General features: G+C 35.1%; 1 protein-coding gene and 1 long non-coding RNA gene across 4 annotated transcripts; one reads left to right on the plus strand and one right to left on the minus strand.

Moving 5' to 3' along the window:
* Positions 1 to 543: 543 nt before the first annotated feature.
* Positions 544 to 9,009, plus strand: LOC114755276 (uncharacterized). 2 transcript variants are annotated; one of them, XR_003741296.1, is made up of 5 exons: positions 544 to 636; positions 883 to 962; positions 1,348 to 1,442; positions 1,569 to 1,584; positions 8,974 to 9,009. It is a non-coding gene; the product is annotated as an uncharacterized LOC114755276 (long non-coding RNA). The 2 variants fall into 2 exon arrangements; XR_003741295.1 differs by lacking the exon at positions 544 to 636 and having other exon boundaries at positions 839 to 962.
* Positions 9,010 to 16,467: 7,458 nt separating this feature from the next.
* LOC114755255 (uncharacterized) lies at positions 16,468 to 22,518 on the minus strand. 2 transcript variants are annotated; one of them, XM_028944120.1, is made up of 8 exons: positions 21,452 to 22,517; positions 21,037 to 21,111; positions 20,890 to 20,961; positions 19,991 to 20,071; positions 19,761 to 19,858; positions 17,950 to 18,075; positions 17,462 to 17,510; positions 16,468 to 17,083 (listed from the first exon to the last, which is right to left on the minus strand). In XM_028944120.1, the coding sequence occupies exons 1-8, from the start codon at positions 22,373 to 22,375 to the stop codon at positions 16,922 to 16,924; spliced, it is 1,587 nt and encodes a 528-aa protein (XP_028799953.1). In that variant the 5' UTR covers positions 22,376 to 22,517; the 3' UTR covers positions 16,468 to 16,921. The 2 variants fall into 2 exon arrangements, with proteins under 2 accessions (XP_028799953.1, XP_028799954.1); XM_028944121.1 differs by having other exon boundaries at positions 16,949 to 17,083; positions 17,462 to 17,502; positions 21,452 to 22,518.
* Between the last annotated feature and the right edge of the window lie 269 nt (positions 22,519 to 22,787).

Here is a 22,787-nt window from a genome sequence, read left to right on the forward strand (position 1 = left end):
AACATATGGCTTCTGTTCAATATATTGAACAGACTTCATAAGTATTTATAATGATTTTAAATTATTTTTCATTATATATATTAGCTCTTATCCTCTATAAAACAAACATATAATTACTTTACTTTCATTTTCTTAACTTATGCAAAGAAAAAATTTAATCTTTTAATTCAAATACTTGAGTTTTAATTAGTTTTTAAATTATCTTACTCTTTTTACAAAGTTAAAAGTTTTTCTTTTTTTATGATAACCTTGCTTCTAATTGATTTTATAATTTACATTTAATTGTTTGTAAATATTTTTATATACAGATAAAAAGGAGGCATTTATTTTTTATTCTACGGCCTTTGGTTCATGATAAAGCAGTAGCCATTGGTATTTTTCAAATCTCCTGCGTCTGATGCAAAATGGATAGTCGTCGTATACCTTCTCATCTATGGTTTCTGGTCTAAATTTGGCTAGCCACCATAAGTATTTTTTTTTAATGTACAGTGTCTGTTCCATGTTTGGACGAGACACCACAAGTTGTTCTTATATTTAAAAAAAATCTGCCCTTTCCCTCCGTCCATTTATTTTTAGCGCGCCTCTTCCTTTCGTCTTGTCTGTCTTCTTTGTTCTCACTAGCAATCTTCAGTACGCGTGGGTCTTCTTCTCTTGCTTTGCTCTTCGACTCTACTTGTGGGTTTCGTTAGGCATTTTCTTCAGTACGCCATGAGTTTCACCTCCTACACCCTTTTTCACTTTCATTTTGTTCATGTTTGTTCTCATTATTGTGGCTCCTTTCTGTGGGTGTGTGATGATGGCATGTTGGTTGAAATATCTTCTTCTTTTTCTATTTTCTCCACCATGTTCGATTTTGTTGTCAAGGTTGATCTTATGGTGCAGGGGAAACTAGCCCTAGCGGAGAACCCCGGAGGAGGCATCGCGACAGCCAAAAATGCCGAAGTCCATGTGCAATAAAATAGGTTTTATTTTTGTTAAGCCTCTTCTTAGATTTTTCTATGCTCAATGCTCTTGTTCGTTGATTGGCGAGGAAATTAGGATTCTTGTTGACGCTATTAATTTTTTTCCTGTTTAAGTCATTTGTTCATTGAACGAGTTTGAGTTTTTAAAATGTCTTTTCTACAAGAGAAACAATAGATTTCATATCCTCTATTTTCCCAGCACGATTTCAGCTTATAAAGTGCACAAAATCAATCGATTTAATCATAGAGAAATGCCATTAGATTTGTAGCATTTGAAGTGGAGTCCTTTTTGACGTAACCGAGTTATTCTTGCCTTTTTTTTTTTTATAGTGTTGTGTTCATCTTGTTATTGCATTGAAATATATTGGCTATTGGCCTGTGATAGTGAACAAGAGAAGCTCAAATCTTCTTATTGTGAAAACATATCGAAATGATGGCATCGAGTTTCTGAAAGGTCACGGCTTCTAAGTAGACGGGCAGGTTCATATATCGAAAACTCAAACCTTTTTTGAAGTTTTAAAATTCAATCATGACATCTCAATAGAGTACTTATTTTTCGTTCTCGTGTTCTGTTTCCTCCTCTCCCTTCTTTGCTATTTCAAGCAGCAAGTCCACTATTTAGGTACGATGTGAACTGATAGACTTGAATTTCAAATAAACTGATCCATTCACTTTTTTGACTATCTTTCAGTCGTTTGATTGAGGTATATCTCATTGAGTAGAATGAATTAACAAAAATATTTGTGTTTGAATTAAGACCAATTCCTCTAGTTATTCTCTTGGGGATATAGGTAATTTTGATATTTTTTATATTCGTATCCATCAAAACAAGCATTTGAGTGTTCTCCATTCAGCCTCGAATAAAAGCAAGATATGCTATAAGGAGGAGTTGTTTAGATCAACGAAGTGGAAATATTCTCATATTAGAAATCAACACTTAATCATCATTATAACATATGTTTTAGCATCAACCAGCCTACTACTTACATAGCCAGGGTAACACACACACACACACACACTGTAAAACCCTTAACCTCAAAAACATTATAACTCGTCATAAAATCACTACTATGGTAGAAAAGGAAATCTGTTAAAATGAACTACCATAGTAGAAAGAAATTTGCATATTTTTAGAAGTTGACTTTCAAGCTCGGGTCAAACCCAGACTCCGTTGCATGCAACTAAAAAATCATTCATTAACATCTACTGGGCCTCCGAGCCTCCAGCCCGAGTAACAACACACATCTAAATGGTTTCTAACACAATAAAATAGAGTTTCATAAGACACCAGAAATGGCCTCCGGCTAACCAAAATAAGGAGATAACATTCTCTCCAGTTTACAACAAGGCCGGGAAAACAAAATATTTCAAAGGATTCTAACTGTGACAATATACAACTAGCCATACATAAACAAAGGCTAGAGGCCTAAAGCTAACCAAGCTCAAGCCTCTGCGTCTCTTCCCGAAGGCACACGCTCGGAACCTTCACCTGAAAACATTGTAAACCACGGGGTGAGACAAACATCCCAGTAACCAACCTTTCCAATTCAAGGTACTACTAAATAGGTGCTCGTAAGGTGTCAAGTAGGGGTGAGCAAAACCGAACCGAACCGAAATTAATTCGGTTTTTTCGGTTCGGTTAATTCGGTTTTTATTTTTATTTTTGGTTATTTTGTTCGGTTATTTCGGTTTTCGGGGTTCGGTTCGGTGTGCATAAAAAAATTTCGGTTATAACCGAATAACCGAACTAAACCTTTTTTTTATTTAATTTTTATCTTTTTTTTCTATTTTTAATTTCCCTCCCTTTTCACAAAAACATTTCGGTCACTCCCTCCCTCACTCCCGCACCAAAACGCAACGCATAGCCCTTCACACTTACAGACGCTCACGCTCTCGGGCTCTCGGCTCTCTCTCACTCTCAACTCAACGCTCACTCTCAGTCAGTGTCTCTCTCGTCTCGAGTCTCGAAGGCTTGCCCTAGATCGCACATCGCGCCGCTCGCGTCTCGCCTTCTCAGAGAGCGAGCTCAACCGTCGTCCGTCCGTCGTCGCCTGCCATCATTGCCTCGTGTCCGGTTTGTGGCTTCAGACTTGAAGGTAATCCGACATCGCCCCTGCTTCGTCTCTGGTTCTCTGCCACCCCTGTGATTCTGTGAAGCCTCCGCTGCTCCGGCCGTCCAGCGTCTAAGGTGAGTCGGTGATTACTCATATTTTTTGTGAAATATTCACTCTCCAGTCTCCACTGTTCTTTAGCTGCCACCGTTGATTTGATTAGAACACATAGGGATTACAATGGCCTCTGTATGTATCTGCCTTACCAACATATGGGATGAAAGTCACTGAGAGACTAGATTCATCTAGGTTGGCTGCTTATTTGGATTTGGTTTTTTCTGCATATGGGATGGAAGTCACCGAGCCGAGTTAGTTAGTTTTTTTTTTTAAGTAGAAATATGCCCTGCGCATGGCACAGGTTAAAATCTAGTTATATATATATATGGATATTTGAGAACCATATATATGTTGAAATATAATATCGACATTATCAAAAAAACAACAACATATAATATGAAAAGAAAACAGAGTCTGAATACGATTCAAATGAGCCTGGTTTATTATTGTTAACAATATGAATTAAAGTCATGTACGAATTATCATTTGTATCAACATAATTCACAATTATTAGCTGCAACATGAAATAAGCAGTCTTAGGGTTGATGAGATTGTAAAAGGCCTATACAAAAGTATAGTTGGCATTGGGAGGGACTTGAAAAACAAAAATATTGTATCAAAGTATTTAATAAAAATAAAAGGTTAATCATCATTAACATCTAATTCACGAACACATATGTATAAATACATTTACATTGTATTTGAGAGGTGGATCAGATCATGAAAGAAAGAAGGGGGCGACATGTGTAAGCGAGATATGAGACAAAAAGGATAATGAGAGCACGAGAACAGATAAGCAATTGTTCCCAGAACGCCTACATTATTCATATACATATATATGTCTATAAAGCAATGATATGGAAAGGAAATTAGGATAGGAGGGGAGATTGATTATAGATAGGAGTTATCTATTCATTATAAATTATCCTCTTTCTTATATAATATGTCATTATGTTGTAACTAATTTATTTATTTACTTAGATGTCTTCTCATGGTGAAACAATGGGTGATGCTCAAGCTGGGGATGATGGTGCTACTCAAACTATAAAGCCTTCAATGCCTGTAACAAGTGGAACTGCAAAAAGAAAAAGTATGAAGCCAAGATCAAAAGTTTGGGAGCATTTCACCAAATTTGTGAATGAAAGAGGTGAAATTAGAGGTAAGTGTAATTATTGTGGAAATGATCTTGCATGTGATCCAAAATCCAATGGAACCACTACATTGAACAATCATATGAATTCTTGTAAATTGAAGCCCCCTCCCGAAGAACTTGCACAATCTCTTTTGAATTTTAATGTAGAAGATGACAAAATAGGTCTTGCAAATTGGAAATTTGATCAAGATGCTATTAGAAAAGCTTTGTCATGCATGATAATTACTGATGAATTACCTTTCAAGTTTGTTGATGGGAGTGGGTTTAGGCAATTTATGTCTATTGCTCAACCAAAATTTAAAATTCCATCAAGATGGACTGTTGCTCGTGACTGTTTTGGGATTTATATTGAGGAAAAAGTTAAATTTAAAGACTATTTGTTGCATAAAAGGCAAAGGGTTTGCCTCACCACTGACACTTGGACTTCCATTCAAAGAATTAATTACATGTGCATTACTGCTCATTTCATAGATGATGCATGGACATTGAGAAAGAGGATTTTGAATTTCATTCCAATTTCTAGTCATAAAGGAAAAGATATTGGAATAGAAATGGAAAAATGTCTACTTGAATGGGGAATTGAAAGGGTGCTCACAATTACTGTGGACAATGCCAGTTCTAATGATGTCATGGTTCAATATTTAGAAGGAAAAATTATGAACTGGGGTCATTCAATTATGAAATGTCAATTCTTACATATGACATGTGTTGCACATATACTTAATTTGATTGTTACTGATGGGTTGAAGGAAATAGGAAGTTCAGTGAAAAAAGTTAGAGAAGCTGTCCGCTTTATTAGGCAATCACCCCTTCGAATGAGAAAGTTCAAAGAGAGTTGTGAGGATGAAAAGATTCAAAGTAAACTGATTTTATGCTTAGATGTCCCAACTAGGTGGAACTCTACCTATTTGATGTTAGAGACTGCTCAAAAATTTGAAGCAGCCTTTAAAAGGTTTGAGGATAAAGATCCTTATTTTCGATTTGATCTTGAAGATGGAGAGGGGGTGCCTGAGTCTGAAGATTGGAAGAATGTTAGGAGGATGATCATGATGTTGGGTCATTTTTATGAGCTTACTATACAGATTTCTGGCTCTTTATTTGTAACATCTAATACTTTTTTTTGTGAAATTTATAAGCTATATCGTTTTTTGGATGAATGGACAAAATGTGATGTTTGGGAATTGGCTTCCATGGCAAACAGAATGAAAGAGAAATTTGATAAGTATTGGGGAGATCCTATGAAAATGAACCAACTTCTTTATATTGCTGCTGTTCTTGATCCCCGATATAAATTAGATTGGGTGCAATTTGCCTTGTGTAAAATGCACACAAGTGCAGTTGGTACAAGTTTGGAGATGCATATTAAAGAACTTTTGATTTCTTTATATAATGAATACAAACACATTTTTCCCCCCTCAACACAATCTGAAAAGGAGCCAGTGCATACCACACAAGAGGATTGTCATGAAGAGGATGACCCTGCTGTAAAAGTGAGAAAATTGCTTGATATTGAGGAACAAGAGTTTATGAATGAGCGTCTTGGTGGAAGAACTAGCAGAACTGAGGTTGATAGATATTTGAATGAAGGAATTGAGGTTAATAAAGAAGACTTTGATATTTTAGGTTGGTGGAAGCTAAATGGTCCTAGATTTCCTATTCTTTCTCTATTGGCTAGAGATGTTTTGGCTATCCCAATTTCCACAGTTGCATCAGAGTCTACATTTAGCACTGGAGGACGAGTTCTAGATTCATTTAGGAGTTCTTTAACTCCTAAAGCTGTGCAATCTTTAATTTGTGCTCAAGATTGGCTTAGACGCTCAATTCAATATATTGTAGAAGAAGGGAATGATGATATTCAAAGGATAGAACTTGGTAATATTTCACTTTTACTTCATAACATTATGTTATAATGCTTGATTTATTTATATCATATATGATATGAATTCTGATTTTTTTTTTTTGTGTAGATTTGCAAAAAATTGCATTGGAGGCAACTGTTGATATATTGTAGATGTCAAGAAAAAAATATTTGAGTAAACAAATCTTGTGCTTAACTTGTTTTTTTTTTTAGCTCTAAAATTGTGCACTCTAATTTTTTTTTGTTTAATTGTAGTTGTTGGTGGCAAGTTACATGCAAGGAATTTGGGCGCAAGGATTGGCTAGAATTTGTTGTAATTTTAAATTTTACATATTATGTTGTTGGTACTGGATTGGTTTGTTTGGATCTTAATTGTGTTTGGATTTGTATTTGTTATTAGTTTGCATGTTTTTTTGGATTAATATTTGAAAGAGGTTAATTATTATTTATTTTATTTGGTGAAGGACTTGGCGTTTGTGAGATGGAATTGGGTAGTGTACGCCGAAGGAGCAATGAAAAAAGATGTGTGGTTCTTTTTTTCAAATTTATTAGAAGAGCAAATGTGTGAACGTGTAGTTCTTTTTTTAAATTCCCTCTTTAGTGGCCCACGACAATAATGGGTAGAGAGTAGAGACAAATATTTTAATGGGTTATGCAAAAACATAAAGGAGAGCCATTTTTTAATGAGATTCACCCAAAAAAAAAAAAGATCTTAATGGGCTCAGCTCGGTTGGGCCATAATAGGCATACTATTAAAAAGGCCCAATAACCAAATTAGGCCCCTAACCGAACCGAAATATTTTCGGTTATTTCGGTTCGGTTACCAAACATAGTTCGGTTTCGGTTCGGTGTCAAGATTATGCTACGTTCGGTTATTTGGTTATTTCGGTTATCTACACTAACCGAACCGAATAACCGATTGCTCAGGCCTAGTGTCAAGTGGGGCAGTTCACAAGTAATATATAATGATAGCCACTACAAGTCATGCAAGTGCAATGATGCAATTCCCGTCAACCATATCCCTCACTTTGGAGGATTTTTAAGAGCCGAACCCGGCCTATCCCTCATTATGGGGGACGTAAGGAGCCCAAAAAGGCCTATCCCTCACTCTGGGGGACGTAGGGAGCCAAAAGGCCTATCCCTCACTATGGGGGACGTACCGAGCCAATCATCATGCATTAATGGAGGCCTTACCACGTGATAGTAACTATCAAAAACTCTCACCAATTCCCAATTCATGCATCATGCTTAAACCATAATCAAATAGTAATTGAACATTTCATAATTAACTTCTTTCAGTGGCATATCTTTCACAATTCCAAGATTCAATCATCATCAATCGAAACTCCCACAAGACGGTTTTCCTTTTTATATATAACATACACTTTGAACATGATTGTTACTCGGAGCACAAAACATAAATCTACTTACAATACCACAGAAGCATGTACTAAGGATTGAAAAGTGGTTACCTCTCGCCTGAGCAAGGAATAACAAACCAACAATATGGTCCCGTGCACCAACAAGACTCACAACCAGTCTATACAAGCACACAAACACACAACTATCATGTATTAGCTTTCAAACTAATAATGTGGCTAAAACAACATTTGGGGACATAAAATTCCTATCTCCAATCAAAACTCTACCCAACTCAAAGGGGTATAGCTACTAAAACAACACTCCGAAGTCATAAAAGTCCATTAAAACATCAAATCCCCTTCCAAGCATCAATTAGGGTTCAAACCTCAAGGACCCACTATAGGAATTCTACACCCAAACATTCCATTTGAACAATTGAAGTTCTAACACAATCTAAACCGATTAACCATCCAATTTAACCCTCCTTAACATAACCCAATTCACAAAATTCAAAATCAACCTCTACATTATCATCCTCAATCACAAACCTCCCATTTCCATAAACCCTAACTTCAAAAACTCAAAGTTCTTCAAATCCAAGAAAACTACACCGATTAAATACTTAAACTAACCCAAAGCAATCAATTAAACTCAAAACAATTGATCAAAAACCTCAATTCCATCACAACCTAGAAAATCTTAGGGTTTCACCACAAATCCTCAGAAATTCCAAGAAAGAAAGTAGATTAGAGGTTAAAATCACTTACTTGAGGTAATGGATCCTTAGAAATGCCCCCTCTAAGCCAAAACACCGAAACCCTAGCAGAGCCTCTCTCTACCTTCAGATTTTCTAATTTTCGCACAACTGAACCCTCCAGCAATTATATAGATTCGTGACCTTTCGCTACGGCGAACTAATCCCGAGAGGGATTACTCGCCTGAAAACCCGACTTCGCCGCGGCGAACTCTAATATTCGCAGCGGCGAAAGCTTCCCGAGAGGAAACTCTCGCTCGCCTAGAAAATCTTCGCCGCGGCGAAACCTTCCCGAAAGGGAAGCCTCGCTCACCTGAACAACTTCACCGCGGCATCCCTATGACTTCGTCATGGCCAAACCTACCCGAAAGACAATCCCCCTTGGAACTCCCGATTCGCCGCAGCGAACATACCCTGAGAGGAGTACGTTCACCTATTCCTCCAACATACCTCAAATCCAACCCAAACACCAAGATCAACATTTAAATCACTAATCTATCCTCAAAAATTAACCAAAAGAGGTTATTAAAACCCGATAAAACTTAGGATGTTACACACACACTCACTCACTAACTCATTTAATCGCTTCTATATGTGAGTCCTAGTGCTTGTTATTGGATCCCTTGATTAGAGAAGTCCAACTACGTTTACTCTTTTATCAGTTCCAGATTTCAAGGTTATTTTTTTAAATTATTTGTTAGCTTTGCTTTTCAAAGGTAACATCTCATATGAAATAATGTTCTCCGGCGGAGGATTTGTCTTTGGGTTTCTCTCAATCCTGCAGCAATACTTTCAGCTTAAAGAGAATATCAGCCAAATTAGGCAGAGTATCTGGCTTTTATATTTATGTGTTATTACAAATTTATGCAATTGCTGAAATTTAAGTTGGCTTTGGCATTTTTAGTCCTTCTAACATTGGATATGGACAAAAATGCTTGTATGTATTAGTTCATGAGTAGTTAGCAATTACTGGATTTGTGTTTTATTATTACTATTTTTTTTTCAAAAAATGACTACTTACGGCGTCTGTTGCACTGAGCAACAGAAGCTGTAAGTTGTGACTTACGGCGTCTGTTGCACTGCGCAACAGAAGCTGTAAGTTGTGACTTACAGCGTCTGTTCCTTTATGACAGACACCATAAGTCCTATCTTTCGCTTCTCTACCTTCTACTACACCTCCAATAGAGTAGCGAAAGCATATTTTTAACTGAAGCCAAAAGGGGTATTTTGCACTAGTGAGAGGTACCCCAAGTTAGCAGAAAGGTTAATTCATCCTTGACTTAGAGGAACATTTGTAATGTTTGGAATCATTTCACTACTAGTTTGGGCAAGAGAATAGGAAATGAAAAAGAGTTATCCTTTTGGTTTGACAAGTTAGAGATAAATGTTCCCTTAATTGAACTTGTTCCAGGAGCTGAGGGTTTGATTGATACTAATGAAAGTATGTGACGCACAATAGAGAATGGAATAAGGAAAAGATGAAAGTTTGGTTTCAACCAAATATTGTTGACCGTATCACCTGTGTGCATCCACCTTGTAAGAAGAGAGGAGACGATATGGAAGCTTGCCCCTGATGGCCGGTTTTCTATTAAATTTGCATACTCTTTTCTTCATTGAGGTACCACAAGGAGGGAGGATAGCATATGGAAGAGGCTATGGTGTTGGTAGATACTAGAGAAGATCAAATCTTTCATGTGGCTCTTTTGCTATGACAAGATTCACACATGCCAGCTAAGGAGAAGCAGGGGAATTATGGACTTAACATCATCCCTATTTGGTTGGAAGAGGAGGAGGATGCAATGTATTTACTACGACACTGTGTTAATGCAAGGCAGGGATGGAAGTTAGTTTTGCAACCCCATGTGTGGGGAGAGTTCTTTTCCTTATAGGGTAAACAATGGCTAAAGTGGAACCTACAAAAAGAAGCCAGAAAGGACTTGATGTAGAAAGTCCATTGGGACAACCCATTTGGATATCTCTACTGGGATATTTAGTTATCGAGGTGCCAGAAACTGTTTGAGGAAGCTATTAATTCAAAGTATTTAACAGCTCAATCAAGCTTCTTTAGAGCTTGCTCAAACTATGACCTCTACAGAAGTTGTGAGAGACTGAAAGACAAAAACCTTAGGGGGCTAGACTACCAGGATACACTAGAAGATTTTATCAATCTAGAGGTTGATGGCTTGGTTTTAAAAAATGGTAAGAGTAGATGTGGAGGAGTAATTAGAAGCAAGGGTAGGGATTGGATCATGGGATTTAGTTGTAAACTCTCTAAAGTTCCCTTAGTCTTTGCGGCGCTCATCGGTATCACTCAGGGATTGTATCTCAACTAGGCTAGGGGATTCAGAAAGGTCCACCTCATGTCTGACTGTTTGGAGGCACTTAATCTTGCGACTGGGGATTGTGATAGAAGTCACCCTTTTTATGATGTGGTAGAAGAGACTAGAATGCTATTATGCAGGAATTGGCAAGTAGTTGTTAACTATCAATACCGAGAGGAGATGTCCAATGCATATTAGTTGGCTAAACTGACCCATGGGATGTAAGAAGCTACAAAATCTATGATCAACCACCGTGTCTAAGCCTGCAGGGAGATAGGGGATGATGAGAGGGCTATCTTAGTCTGAAGCTGTTAGCCTTCGTTTTGATTTAGTGTATTTTGTAATTAATGTCTTGAATTTAGTTTCTTTCAAAAAAAAAAAAAAAGGACGGAATTGTAATTTTTCAGCAATTACAAACAGTTTTGTTAAAAAAAATAAAGGAAAAAGGGATAGATCCGCACCAACCATTTTATATTAAAAATTGTCACAACAAATAAGCTGTTAGTTAAAACCGTAAGTGGTCTCACCCCTATAAAGAGGAGAATTTAAATTCAAATTTTGAGAAATGCACCTATTAGAAAGGTTTCAACCTCAACCTTTTATGCCGACAAAAATTAATTGCAAGTCTAAATTAACTTGAGAATATCATGTGTTACAATAACAAAAAACAAAACAAAACAAAACACAAGAAAGTCAAAGGAAGGAAAGAAGCCAAGCGCCCCTAAATAGGTAGATGATTATTCTTTTTTTTTTTTGGAATATTATCTCTATATTTTTGTTTTTTAAAAGAAATTAAAGTGCATTTTTGGTTGCCAAACTTTATTCAATATTTTTATTTTAAAAAGTATTTTTTTTCAATCTCTAACTCTAATCCTGTTAATATTAAATAATAATTTTTAATAATTATTGTTATTTCGAATATCTAACTTAATATATTAACATTTCACAATATTTTACATTTAAATTTTTGAAGTCAGCATTTTTTGATTAACTGTGTTAATATTAAAGAAATAAAAATACACTTTATAAATTTGAAGAATAATTTGTTATTAAAAAAAGGCAAATCCCATCTCCTCGTCTGTGTGAATGATATATGAGAAATTGATTTATCGTGTTTTTTTTTTTAAAGGATTCTCAGATTAGCCCTAGATAACAATTCATCTTTTTGCCCAACAAGTGGTCAATAATTGTTGGTAAAGTGATAGTTTCTGATCGCCTCTACTTCTGTGGAATTTACACTTTTTTTAATTGAAATATCGTACCCTTTCAAACATACCACTACTGGTAATCTGGTATGCGTTTGATAAACAATAAAAAATAATTATTTTTTGCAATTTATAAAGGATCATATATTAAATATGCATACAAAGATTAAAGAACTGCGTATATAATTAAGAAAGATAGAGTTAGATATGGGATAGTCCTCAAACTTGCTTCGAGATCTATCAAATCTGGATTCTGGAATGTGAAAAGGAAGAAACAGAAAGGAGGAATAGTGCTGATCTATAAATGAAGCTATGGAAATGAGGGGAAAAAATTGAGAAGCATGAAAATAGAATAAGGAAAAAGAAATTAAAAAAAAAAAAAGAAAAGCTACAGACCAACGCACAAGCATAAAAATAGAAATTGCTTATAATTGTTTCTTGCTTCTTTCTTTTCATTTGAGCTTGAGCTGTCTTTTACAATCCCACCATAACAATAAGAACTGGGGAAAGACCATCTTTAGAATATCACAGCAAACTTCCTGTACTCCAAAGAGATCTCTAATAATAGATAGTTTTCAGGGTTCTGATTAAGTGGCATTCTCAAGAGTAATATGATAACATTGAACTAATGAACAAATTTAAATAGTTCCCCTCTGCATATTTTATTAAAAAAAACCATAGAGATTCTTTCTGCAATTAATCATATCCAGCGTGTTTGGGTCGCCGTACATAGTGCAAACCGTGTCTTCGAAAGCGCGAAATGTGGGTTGGGAAACTATTTGAGAGTTTGTACCTGTGTGGGATGGCTTTTGCGGAAATGAACTCTTAGTTTCCATCATGCGTTAGGAGAGAAGCTCTCTTTAGGTGTTTTAAGGAGTGTTTGGAAACACTCAAGGGATGTTAGGATGAAACCAAACCATAATTTAGAGAATAGTTTCTGAAAAATAGATTATGAGGAGAATAAATTTTGTGAATAATATATTTTGTGAAAAAGTAATTCTAAGAAGTGAGAGTGTTTGGATAATTGTTATTAGAAACACTTTTTACATGTGCAAATTACTAAAAAGGGTATAAGTTAATATGATAATTATATAAAGGATAGATTTTATAATATATTTTGATTTGAAAAAATAAAATAAAATTGTTAATAAAATAATTTTTACTAACATAATTAATAATGTAAAAAATAATATAATTAATATATTTATAAAACATAATATTACATTGTTAATAAAATATGTGAAGGAGGAAAGAGCAAAGGAGGAAAGGAGGAGCAAATCCGTAACACCGACTGTTTGAGTAAGGAAAAGGGGCTCTTTTGCCATCCGTGTTAGGCCCACAACAAGGTTCCAATAATTTGAGCTAAGAAACAACTCTGGACTGTTTCTAGTGAAACCATGGTTTGCCCCCAAACCATGGTTTCACATTTTCTATCCTTGTTTGGCTGATATTTTCCCAAAACCATGGTTTGGATCCCAAAACCATGGTTTGGAGTGCTTGCCAAACAGGCCCTCAAAAATACCTCTCAGACACATTTTTTCATAAAATATGGTAAACTCTTTCACATATTTATTTCGTATATCGTAAAGTATTTTTAAAATTATAATTTAGTTTCTACCCAAACATCTCTTTAGAAAAAAAGGTTAGTTGCTCCCATGGAAAGAGAGTGACACAGGTGAGGTAAAAATACAAAATAGGATCTATCTAATTTATTTTATTAAAAAGAAAAGACAAAATTTCTCTTTAATTTAACTAATAAAATTTTTATACACATAGAATATTAGTATAGTACAAATTTTGTGCATACAAAGCACCAGTGTCTAGTAATTTGATTTAAATCATTTTACCAATTAAAATTTTTATAAAATTTAAGTAATTCAAGTATTTTCAAAATTTTCCTATAATACATTAACTATTTTTATTTTTATGATTTTAATTTTAATATCTCTATTAAAATTATAACATTATATACATGTATTATAAAAAAAATCACAAAAAAAGACCATTAAAATAGAAAAATTATAAATAGGAACCCGTTATGATAATAGGTTTTGACAACAATAGTATGGGTTTTGACAATAATAGTATAGATTTTAATAACAATTCTTGTGAACGGGTTTTTGTGTGCAATTTTTCAATTTTGACGGCTTTGTTTTTGTTGCGATTTTTCCTATATTATAAATATGTATTATTTAATAAAATTTATGTTTTTTTAGTCATTTTGTATTTAAACTTGTTTATGTATTTATCATCGAAACAAGTTTTAATCTGTCAAAACATACTTTTTTACACAAGCCAATTCAAAAATAAAAATTAGATGAAATAAAAGTCAATTTTGCCACTGTTAATCCAAATACACTCGTTAGAATTGTATCTTTCTAAGTATTGCCAAACTATCCAATAACCTCAGAATGAGAAAGATTTGACACTCTTGATATGAAGTTCAACGATATGGACCTGTGTGTGTGGATAATTAACTTCAGATGACAAGATTAAATTTCATAAATTGTAAGATGAAAGAAGAACATGTATGTAATTTATTAGAGACACGAGAAAGGTCGCAACTAGCAGTCCACCACTCATCAAAGCATACAGAGCAGAATTTACAGCTTCGAGTACCAGAAGCAGACCAGCTTCATACGCCTTCTATCTGACCATAGCAGGAAACTTCACAAGGTAAACCAGATTAAAACGAAAAATAAAAAGCATATAGCCGAAACACAAATGTTGATAACCAACAACATTTGTTATTGAATATCTACATTCATCATCCTAGATATCGTCTCTAAAGGGCATCAATAACTACAAGTAAGGTCAAATGATCTAAACTGTCATATGTTCATTTCCACCATTATGTTTCGAGATCTAGGACGAAGACTCTTCAATGCGGATGTTGCCAACTGAAAAAAGAACAGGAAGCGAAGGTTTTTGAAGTTTTGAGTGATGGAGGTGATCTCAGACGAATAATGGGGACCTGAGGAGACTTTTCGAATGCCTGCAGACACATTGAAATCGAATTAGGGATTTTACCGGAAGTCGCTTGAGAATGTTTGCGATGATATCTTGGGGAAGACATGGCAGGTCGCCCTCCATTGCCTTCTGCTCCATCGTGCTTGACTGAGAAGAAAGAAAGTTAGCCTTCATCCTCTTATTGCTTTTCTTTGTGACAGGTCTTTTGCGGAAGAGAAAGCCAACAGAGTAATCATCTATGGGCATTTATAGAACGAAAAAAAAAAAAAAAATGATGCTGTCTAATGCTGTCAACGCCCTATTATGTTTGGGCTCATTAATAAATATTAAATCAAATATAAAAAAAATTAAAAGAAAAATTCTTATCAATTCTGTCTTGGAGGTTATGTTTGAAAAGTTTATCATGAGGTTTTTCACCCAAATATGATGAAAATTTCAAAAATTTACTCGGATACGATAAAATAAAAAATATTTACCAAGATGCTATACTTGAAAATCATTCAGACCGAGAACGAGTTCAATGGAACCTAACTCACAAAATAAAACTCGTTTTTGGTTTGAACGAGTTTAGTAAAACCCATATCAAAAAAGTAAATTCATTTGTCTTCTAGCTACACCTTTCTCCATACACTCCACGTGCTTCTTTCTTTCTTTTTGTTTTTTTTTTTAACTAGCCTCGACATGCTTCTTTTCTTTCGACCACACGCAAAGCTACTGCTCATGAACATGGTTAATTTCCTTCCCCAAATATTCCCATCAGTATAGGGGCGGAAGGAGTAGTCATTCGAAGTATCCTCAACTCACACCTGACAAGTATTTTTTTGGCATGTGAGTGCAGAGCATACATTTTATTTTTGTGCATATAATGCACATAATTTCCCACTCAAATCTGTCTTTCTTCTTGTTACTTCTTAGGTTCTTCTCAAGTTCTTCAGCTTCTTCCATTCTTCTTTTTTCTTCCACACTTTCGTTCAATGAAATTGATGGTGTGTGGTCTTCCAAATATTATATATATATATATATATATATTTTATCTCAACTTGAAACTTGATTTTTCTTCTAAGGTACATTCTCTTGATTAAATATTTTAAATATGGACAATCAAAACTGCATTTTAATAATGTAAAAATTCAAAACTAAACTCGTTACATTATTAAAAACTAGCTCCATCAACTAGAGTTAACTTTTTTTTTTTTAATAGATGCTAGTATCTTATTAGGAGCAATCTTATTTGATATACTTGAATAATCAAACTAGCCCAAAACCTGTCAATTGGATGTAAAACCAGCAAACCGGACTGAAAAATAAGTAAACTAGTTGAGCAAATAATCTTTTTAAAAGTGATCTTACGAAATTCAAAAAAATATGTAAAAAATGTTTTATCTCAACTTAAATAAAAATACTCGTTTCAAGTGTTCCACATGCCCCCTTAAAAAACAAAAAACAAAATGACCAAAGTAAAACCGGCCCAAAATAACTCAACCAATCTAAAGAAACTTAAAAAACAATTGAGCCGATCTGAAGAATAAGTGAACAAGTGAAAAAATGGCAAACCAGACTGAAAAATAATTCAACCGATCTGAATAAAAATAAACCCAAAAAAAAAACTACAAAAAGGCTTATCGTAGCTCCAATGAGCTCCCATTATTATATCACTCCCATTATTATCTTTTAACCCCTTCTTTTATCCCATCTTTAGGTAAAGACAAGTTACTTAAGGAAAGGAAAGCATTATCATTTATCGATATCACCCCATAAAACAGAGATGCTTTACCATACAATAATTGTAGCTCTACATTACTGAATCAATCATAATTTACACACAGATTTACAAAGTCTAGTCAGAGATAAAAACAAAATTGACCTGACGTGAAAAGAAAGCCGAACCAGAAACACTCATCCTTTTACCCGAAGTTAAGGAGGGCCTGAGCTCTCTTTGTGATGCATGGCAAAGTAACTTTGATCGATTAGCAGAACAATGGCCTCACCAAAAGATTTTCCATGAGATTGTTCTTGTTTTCCATGTCAAGTGCTCATCTCAGCTTCCACTGGAAACTAGTTCTGTGCTTGGAGAAGATATGTTTGGATTGAGAAGATTGATTTGGGTTAGGAGAAAATTTATCCCTCCCATGCCCCTTTTCTCCGTTATCTTCAACCCAAAATGATATTCATTCTTTTTCAAATTTAAACCAATTCCAGTTTGCATAGAGCGTTTCATTTTCAAAAGGCAGGGAATTCCTTGGGAGGGGATCTGACCGTCGACGGGTCAAAGAAGGAGGTAGCTTTTCCTTGTATTTCCTGGCCATCATTTCAGCTTCGTGAAACACTCTCTGAAATAGGAAAGAAAGCATCATCTCAAGCCCAATCTAAGATTTAAGCTAATATTCCAATCATATCAATGAAAGAAATAAACTAATTACGAAAACCTAATACTAGTCCTCAGAAAAAGATGTGATTTTCAATTTGATAATTCAAAGATTTTTTCTTTTCTGTTCCACTTTAGTGCCCAGAAAGTATGATTTCATTCAAATTTGACCCTTCTAAAGGTACTATATGGATATCTATACAAATTTTCAGGGATCAATGTTCTCTGGGGTTGAAATAAAATCATGCCCAGGGACCATAGTGACACCAAAAATTAATGGAGTACTATTAAATTGATAAGAATACCATCTAAAAGGGTTTTGTCCAAAATAAACTCAAATTACCTCTTTGTTTGACAGAAATAGACCAGGTTCACTTTCGAGGTCTGCAATGCTTCATGCCACAAAGAGATTTAAAATCAGAAGCAACTTATTGCAGTAAATTGCAACATATAAAAGTCCTCTACTGGAAGATTCATCAGTAAAACCCAAAAAAAAAAAATCAAATTAAACATAACACGTGATGAGCACTATGCCCAATGTATCGAGTGCTCTCTAGTAAAACCAAAGGGCTATTAGAGTATGTCATATGAGTTTTCAAGAATGGTGATTCTCTGACTACACAATAATATAAGAGGATTTTCATTCCTTTTTCCGTGTTATTGTTGCTCACTAGTTTATCGTTCGTGTGGAATTGAAATACAAATGAAGAGGAGTAGTGGTGTTAATTAGCTTGGAAGGCTGATTCGGTTTTACCAAATGGCTCTATGATCAAATAGTAACTCAATACTTTGAACGCTTATAGCAGAAATTTAGAGTAAGAAAGTTATTACCTTAAAGAAATTTTATCAGGAAACAATGACTTTACAACCAAAACTCTGAGCTTCTCATCTACAGAAAGTACGTCACTGACAGAGGTCACTTCAGCTCTAGTGATATTTGAAACATGCAGCAACCCACTGAAAGGCACACGAATGGTTCCTTAAATTAAATGCCAAAGGACATGCTTTGACAGATTTAATCTCAATTTATAAATCCACATGATGAAACGATGCAGAAGGACAAGATACAGCAAAGTCACAACAACAAGGCAACAAAGAAGCCATGCCTGGTCAGACAATTATTTTCCCTAGATTGACCAGTGAGGAGAGATACAGTGTATAAGAAAAACATTTGACACGTAAGGAAATGAGAAATCTTTACAGTAATAGAGATCTATGCACCTTATAGAATATCATCACTTCAATAAATTAATAAGAGAAATGATGTATGCAACATAAATGAAAACCTGTGAATAAATTATAACCCTTGCAAATCTGGATTAACTGTTATGTTATAATCATGAGGGTCTAATAAACCATGGAATATGATATAGAGCAAAACAGTTGGGAGGAAAGAATATGCGAACTTCAACTAAGAAAAATTTAAGAACCTTAACGAATTCAACTCAATAAATTATCAATAGAATAAAAAGTAAATACAGAATTCCAAGCGAGTTTTAAATTCATGTTCAAATGCAATGCAGAAATTTGACACCACCAGTAACACAGAATGACTATAGATGCTATACTGCCAAAAATAAATAACTAAAACATCAACTTATTATATCTTCAAATTTTGACAGCCATGTTCTAATCTACTTTTTATTTGTTTGGTTTTGCCGACATGCTCTCATCAAATTGCCAACCCTGCTTGCATTTATGAGTCTGTTGAATTTATCGTTGGTTCAACTATTTTGTAGAAGAGGCGTTAATTGGGTTCTCAATGAAGTTAAATCTAGACCCAATCAGGTAAGGGATATTAACCGGGGGAAGCTTGAGCATATAGATCTTCCGGAGCCAATACAGCCAAGCAAAACCTAAGCGGGCCAGAGCATAGATAAACCTTTGACAATAAAAGCAGCAATACTATCTAAGGTAATTGACCACTGGGTTCTTGAATATGAACCTCCTAAACTCACAATGCCGGTGGAAGGATTATTGAAGGGAAATGCATCCCCCAAGAGCGTATCACAGATTTATACCTCAAATTTCCCCCAACAAAAAATTAAGTGGCAGAAAATTCTTCAATAATCACTATTTGCATGCGGACTCATTTAAGGACCATCTTAGAAATCATGGATACTGAATCATTGACCAGAAGCACCTTCACTTTCTCTGTTTTTGCATAGCTAGTCAGTGTCTTATAGCCCTAGAGAGCCTAGACCACAACCATTAATTGTAAGCGAAATTAAATCATAGGGACAATCTTTCACAAAAATGGGGAAAAATCATAGTGGCAATCCTTATAATGGTTTTAACGCAGCAATCAGTCAATTCAACGTTGAACATTGTGGATCCTGGTCATAAGTGGGTATAATATAGAAAAATGCATGTCCGTTACAATAGCCGCATCATCTAGTTTCCATCCATTATATCTTTGATATCTACTTTGTCAAGTTTTCTTTTATTTCACAAGTGGCAAAACCAAAGCAGGCAAATTGACAATATTCAACCTAGTTATAAGATTCCAAGCATACATATGGAATTTTCCCCTGCATACAAGGGTTGCACCTACTTGGTTCTCATTCAATCTAGTTATAACATTTCAAGCAGGGAAAAAAAGGCATGCTGAATTTATAATCCACATCTGAGCTACCACTCACCTCCTGTTAGTTTCTCCTATTCTTACTTGGGCTCCATATGGAAATATCTTCTTCACAGTCCCATCTAGAAGTGTTCCCTCTCGAAGGTATAGCTTTTCCTGATACACCATGCCACAACATGAATTTCACAAGTATTTCATGGAGACAGAAAAATTAAAAATTCAACATTAAAATACAGAACTAAAAAAAAAATGAAAGAATATAACTTTAAAAAAAAAAAAAATACAGACCCAAGCTTCCCGTTCATTGAGTATCAAGTTGTTTGTAGCTTCGTCAACACGACTTATTTGTACAAACATTTGGCATCCCACCTACATCATTATAGATAGACAGCTGTAACTTTTAACAAGCATCTAGGAAAGAAGTCTGGCAAAACATGAAATAACAACTATGGATGATTATTATTTTCAATATATTATCACTGAGCTTCAGAAGTCTCTCATTTGTTGCACTTGCTAAGCTGCAGAACTTAGTATATGCACAACAACCAAGCAGTTTGCTCAAAGAGCAAATTTCAGCATTCATAAATTATAATGGTTGTACTCATTGGAAATTCTCTTCTTAAAATAAAAGAGATTCTTGCTTTTTTTCTAAACCTAATAATAATAGCGTTAATTGCTCAAGATTATTGTTGTGGGATGTAGTAGCTTTATTAAAGTTTAATATTCAAACAAACTGAAATACAACACCTTAAACAAAACATTAAGACCCAAAAATAAAATAACTAAGGCTCAAACTGAATCAGAGGACAAAAGCAATATCCACTTTTCAAGCTACTAACTGATACAATAATTATTCATGTAAGAAATTAAAGAAAGTTAGTTGTTAATAGCCATTAGGTTCATTGCTGTAGGTATAAAAGGACAGGATTAGCTGAATTGAGCTAATTTTCTGTGAATAATGCTATCTAATAATTCTTAAATCTTCTTTTTTCTCCACTCTCTCTGTCTTCTATATCTCTCTACTTTCATTTATGAATCTATCACTTTTACCTCATCAACATAATAGAAAAATAATGTTATTGAATAAGGGCATGATCGTCAGAGACTCAACCCCAATAGCAGCTAGTTTATTAGGTTACCACAAATGGAAAATTTGATTTTTCTGGAAAAGGTTGGATTTGACTTACATAATCTTTCAACTCAGAAATGCAATTCACTCTTTTCATAAGCTCTGCTTTGGGAAGGAAAGCTCGCAAACCCTGCACAACAAATTTGAGAAGAGATAAATATTTACTCAAGTACTACATAGATATAAAGAGGTCAATGATACAGACCTCAATCCTTGTTAGCAGGCCCCCAGTATTCCACTCTGTAATTGTAACCTCTATAGGTTCGTTGAGCTGTTTTATCTGCCCAAGACATTCAAAAAAGAATACATTTAAATCTTATGATCATGGATGCCATTTTCTCACTGTCACATCACCTATATTGGTCAACTATACACAGGAAAAATGTAAACTCCATTGAAGTAGTGATAAGAATTATTGCACCAAAGTCAAATCCTATATGAAAATTGCTAACTAAACTAAATATAACATTGGCCGACCATATCATTTCGTAGTAGGACATAACACTTCTCAAATTACATTAAACGCTATATTTCATTCTGTTGTATTCATCTGTATCTTTAGTATTTGTGTCAAGCTTCTTTAATAGGGAGCGAAAATGAAGAATGAAAGGAGAAGGAACCTGCATCACTCTATGCCAGGCCATCCGGCGAAAGAGCCGTCTTGTAGAAAGCAATGGCCGACCACTAAGCGTTCTACCAAGAACCTCAGCAAACAAAATCGTTCCAACCTCAACAACAGGTCTTCCTGGCGGAGGTGTACCACTTATAACATCATCGTCCCTCACAAGCCCCATCTTTCCGGGAACCATGAATTTCTCAGAATCCTTATTTAAATCACATAATAAGTATTCAGTTTCTTTACCGTACAATGGAAGCACCTCCTTTGTCAACATCGTACCTAGTATGTCGGCTCCCACATTAACGTCAAGTCTATTTTCGTTACCTGAAACAACAATACCCACTACAAAATCCCCTGGTTTGGGTTCATAATATTCAACATTAATCTTCTTAGCTTCTTCATTTACGCCTCCTATACCACTTTTCTCCTCAAAAACTTCCGATGCCCCTCCTTCCTCTTTTGCCACCTCCACAGCATCACTTCCCTTGAAGAACTTCAGAAATGGCGCCAAAGCCTCCTCCTCGTCTTTAGTTGCCTTCTCTGACTCCATATCCACTTCCAAAGGGAACCCATCTTTATCAGGAATTGGGGAAGGCTTGTTCAATAAACCAAGCTTTTCGGGTTCTTGAATTATTTCACCGGGAGATTCTTGAGACAACTGGGTACTCGAAAATCCGTCGGCTTCTCCATTTTTCGAACAAAAGACAACTCGGGTGGTGCTCCAAAATGCAAACTTTCGGGAAAATAGAGAGATGGAGGTATCAGAGAGCCCGGTAGTGGCAAAAGAAGAGAACTTTTGGGGTTTTGGAAGGGGTTTAAGATATGATTTCTTGAGCAGTGCGTTGCTTGGAGTGCCAGTTTCCTTCCAAGGCGCTGTACAGTCGGGAAAGTGGCAAGGATTGCATGGGCGAAGAATTACGAGCATCTTCTTATCCAGCTGCCCCAAAGCATGAGCCAAGAATTGCTTTTCTCAGGGGCGAGAAAGGATTTTTCGGTTCGAACGGAAACGGCGGATGGCGCAGAGACTTTTGTCCCCAGGCCCAGAGTAAACATAAATTTTCCTTCCCAAAAATCGTACAAATAACCAAACAGATGCGAGCGGAATACACTGATACGAATTTAAATGGTAGCTGTGCTTAACCCCCGAAACAAAAAAATAATCATGTACAAATAACTTTTTAAAATTTTAAAATTTAATATTAAATCCTTTAAATTTTGAGGTCTTTATTAATTTTTAAAAATTTATCATTAAATCCTTTACATTTTTAAGCGTCACTCCTGGTAAATTCCTCGTAGTGAATACCATTGGGATTTAAGGTTCAAGAATGGAGTGGGGA

Source organism: Neltuma alba, unplaced genomic scaffold, assembly GCF_004799145.2.
Source record: "Neltuma alba isolate B1F8T4 unplaced genomic scaffold, ASM479914v2 tig00010245_pilon, whole genome shotgun sequence".
Lineage (NCBI taxonomy): Eukaryota > Viridiplantae > Streptophyta > Magnoliopsida > Fabales > Fabaceae > Neltuma > Neltuma alba.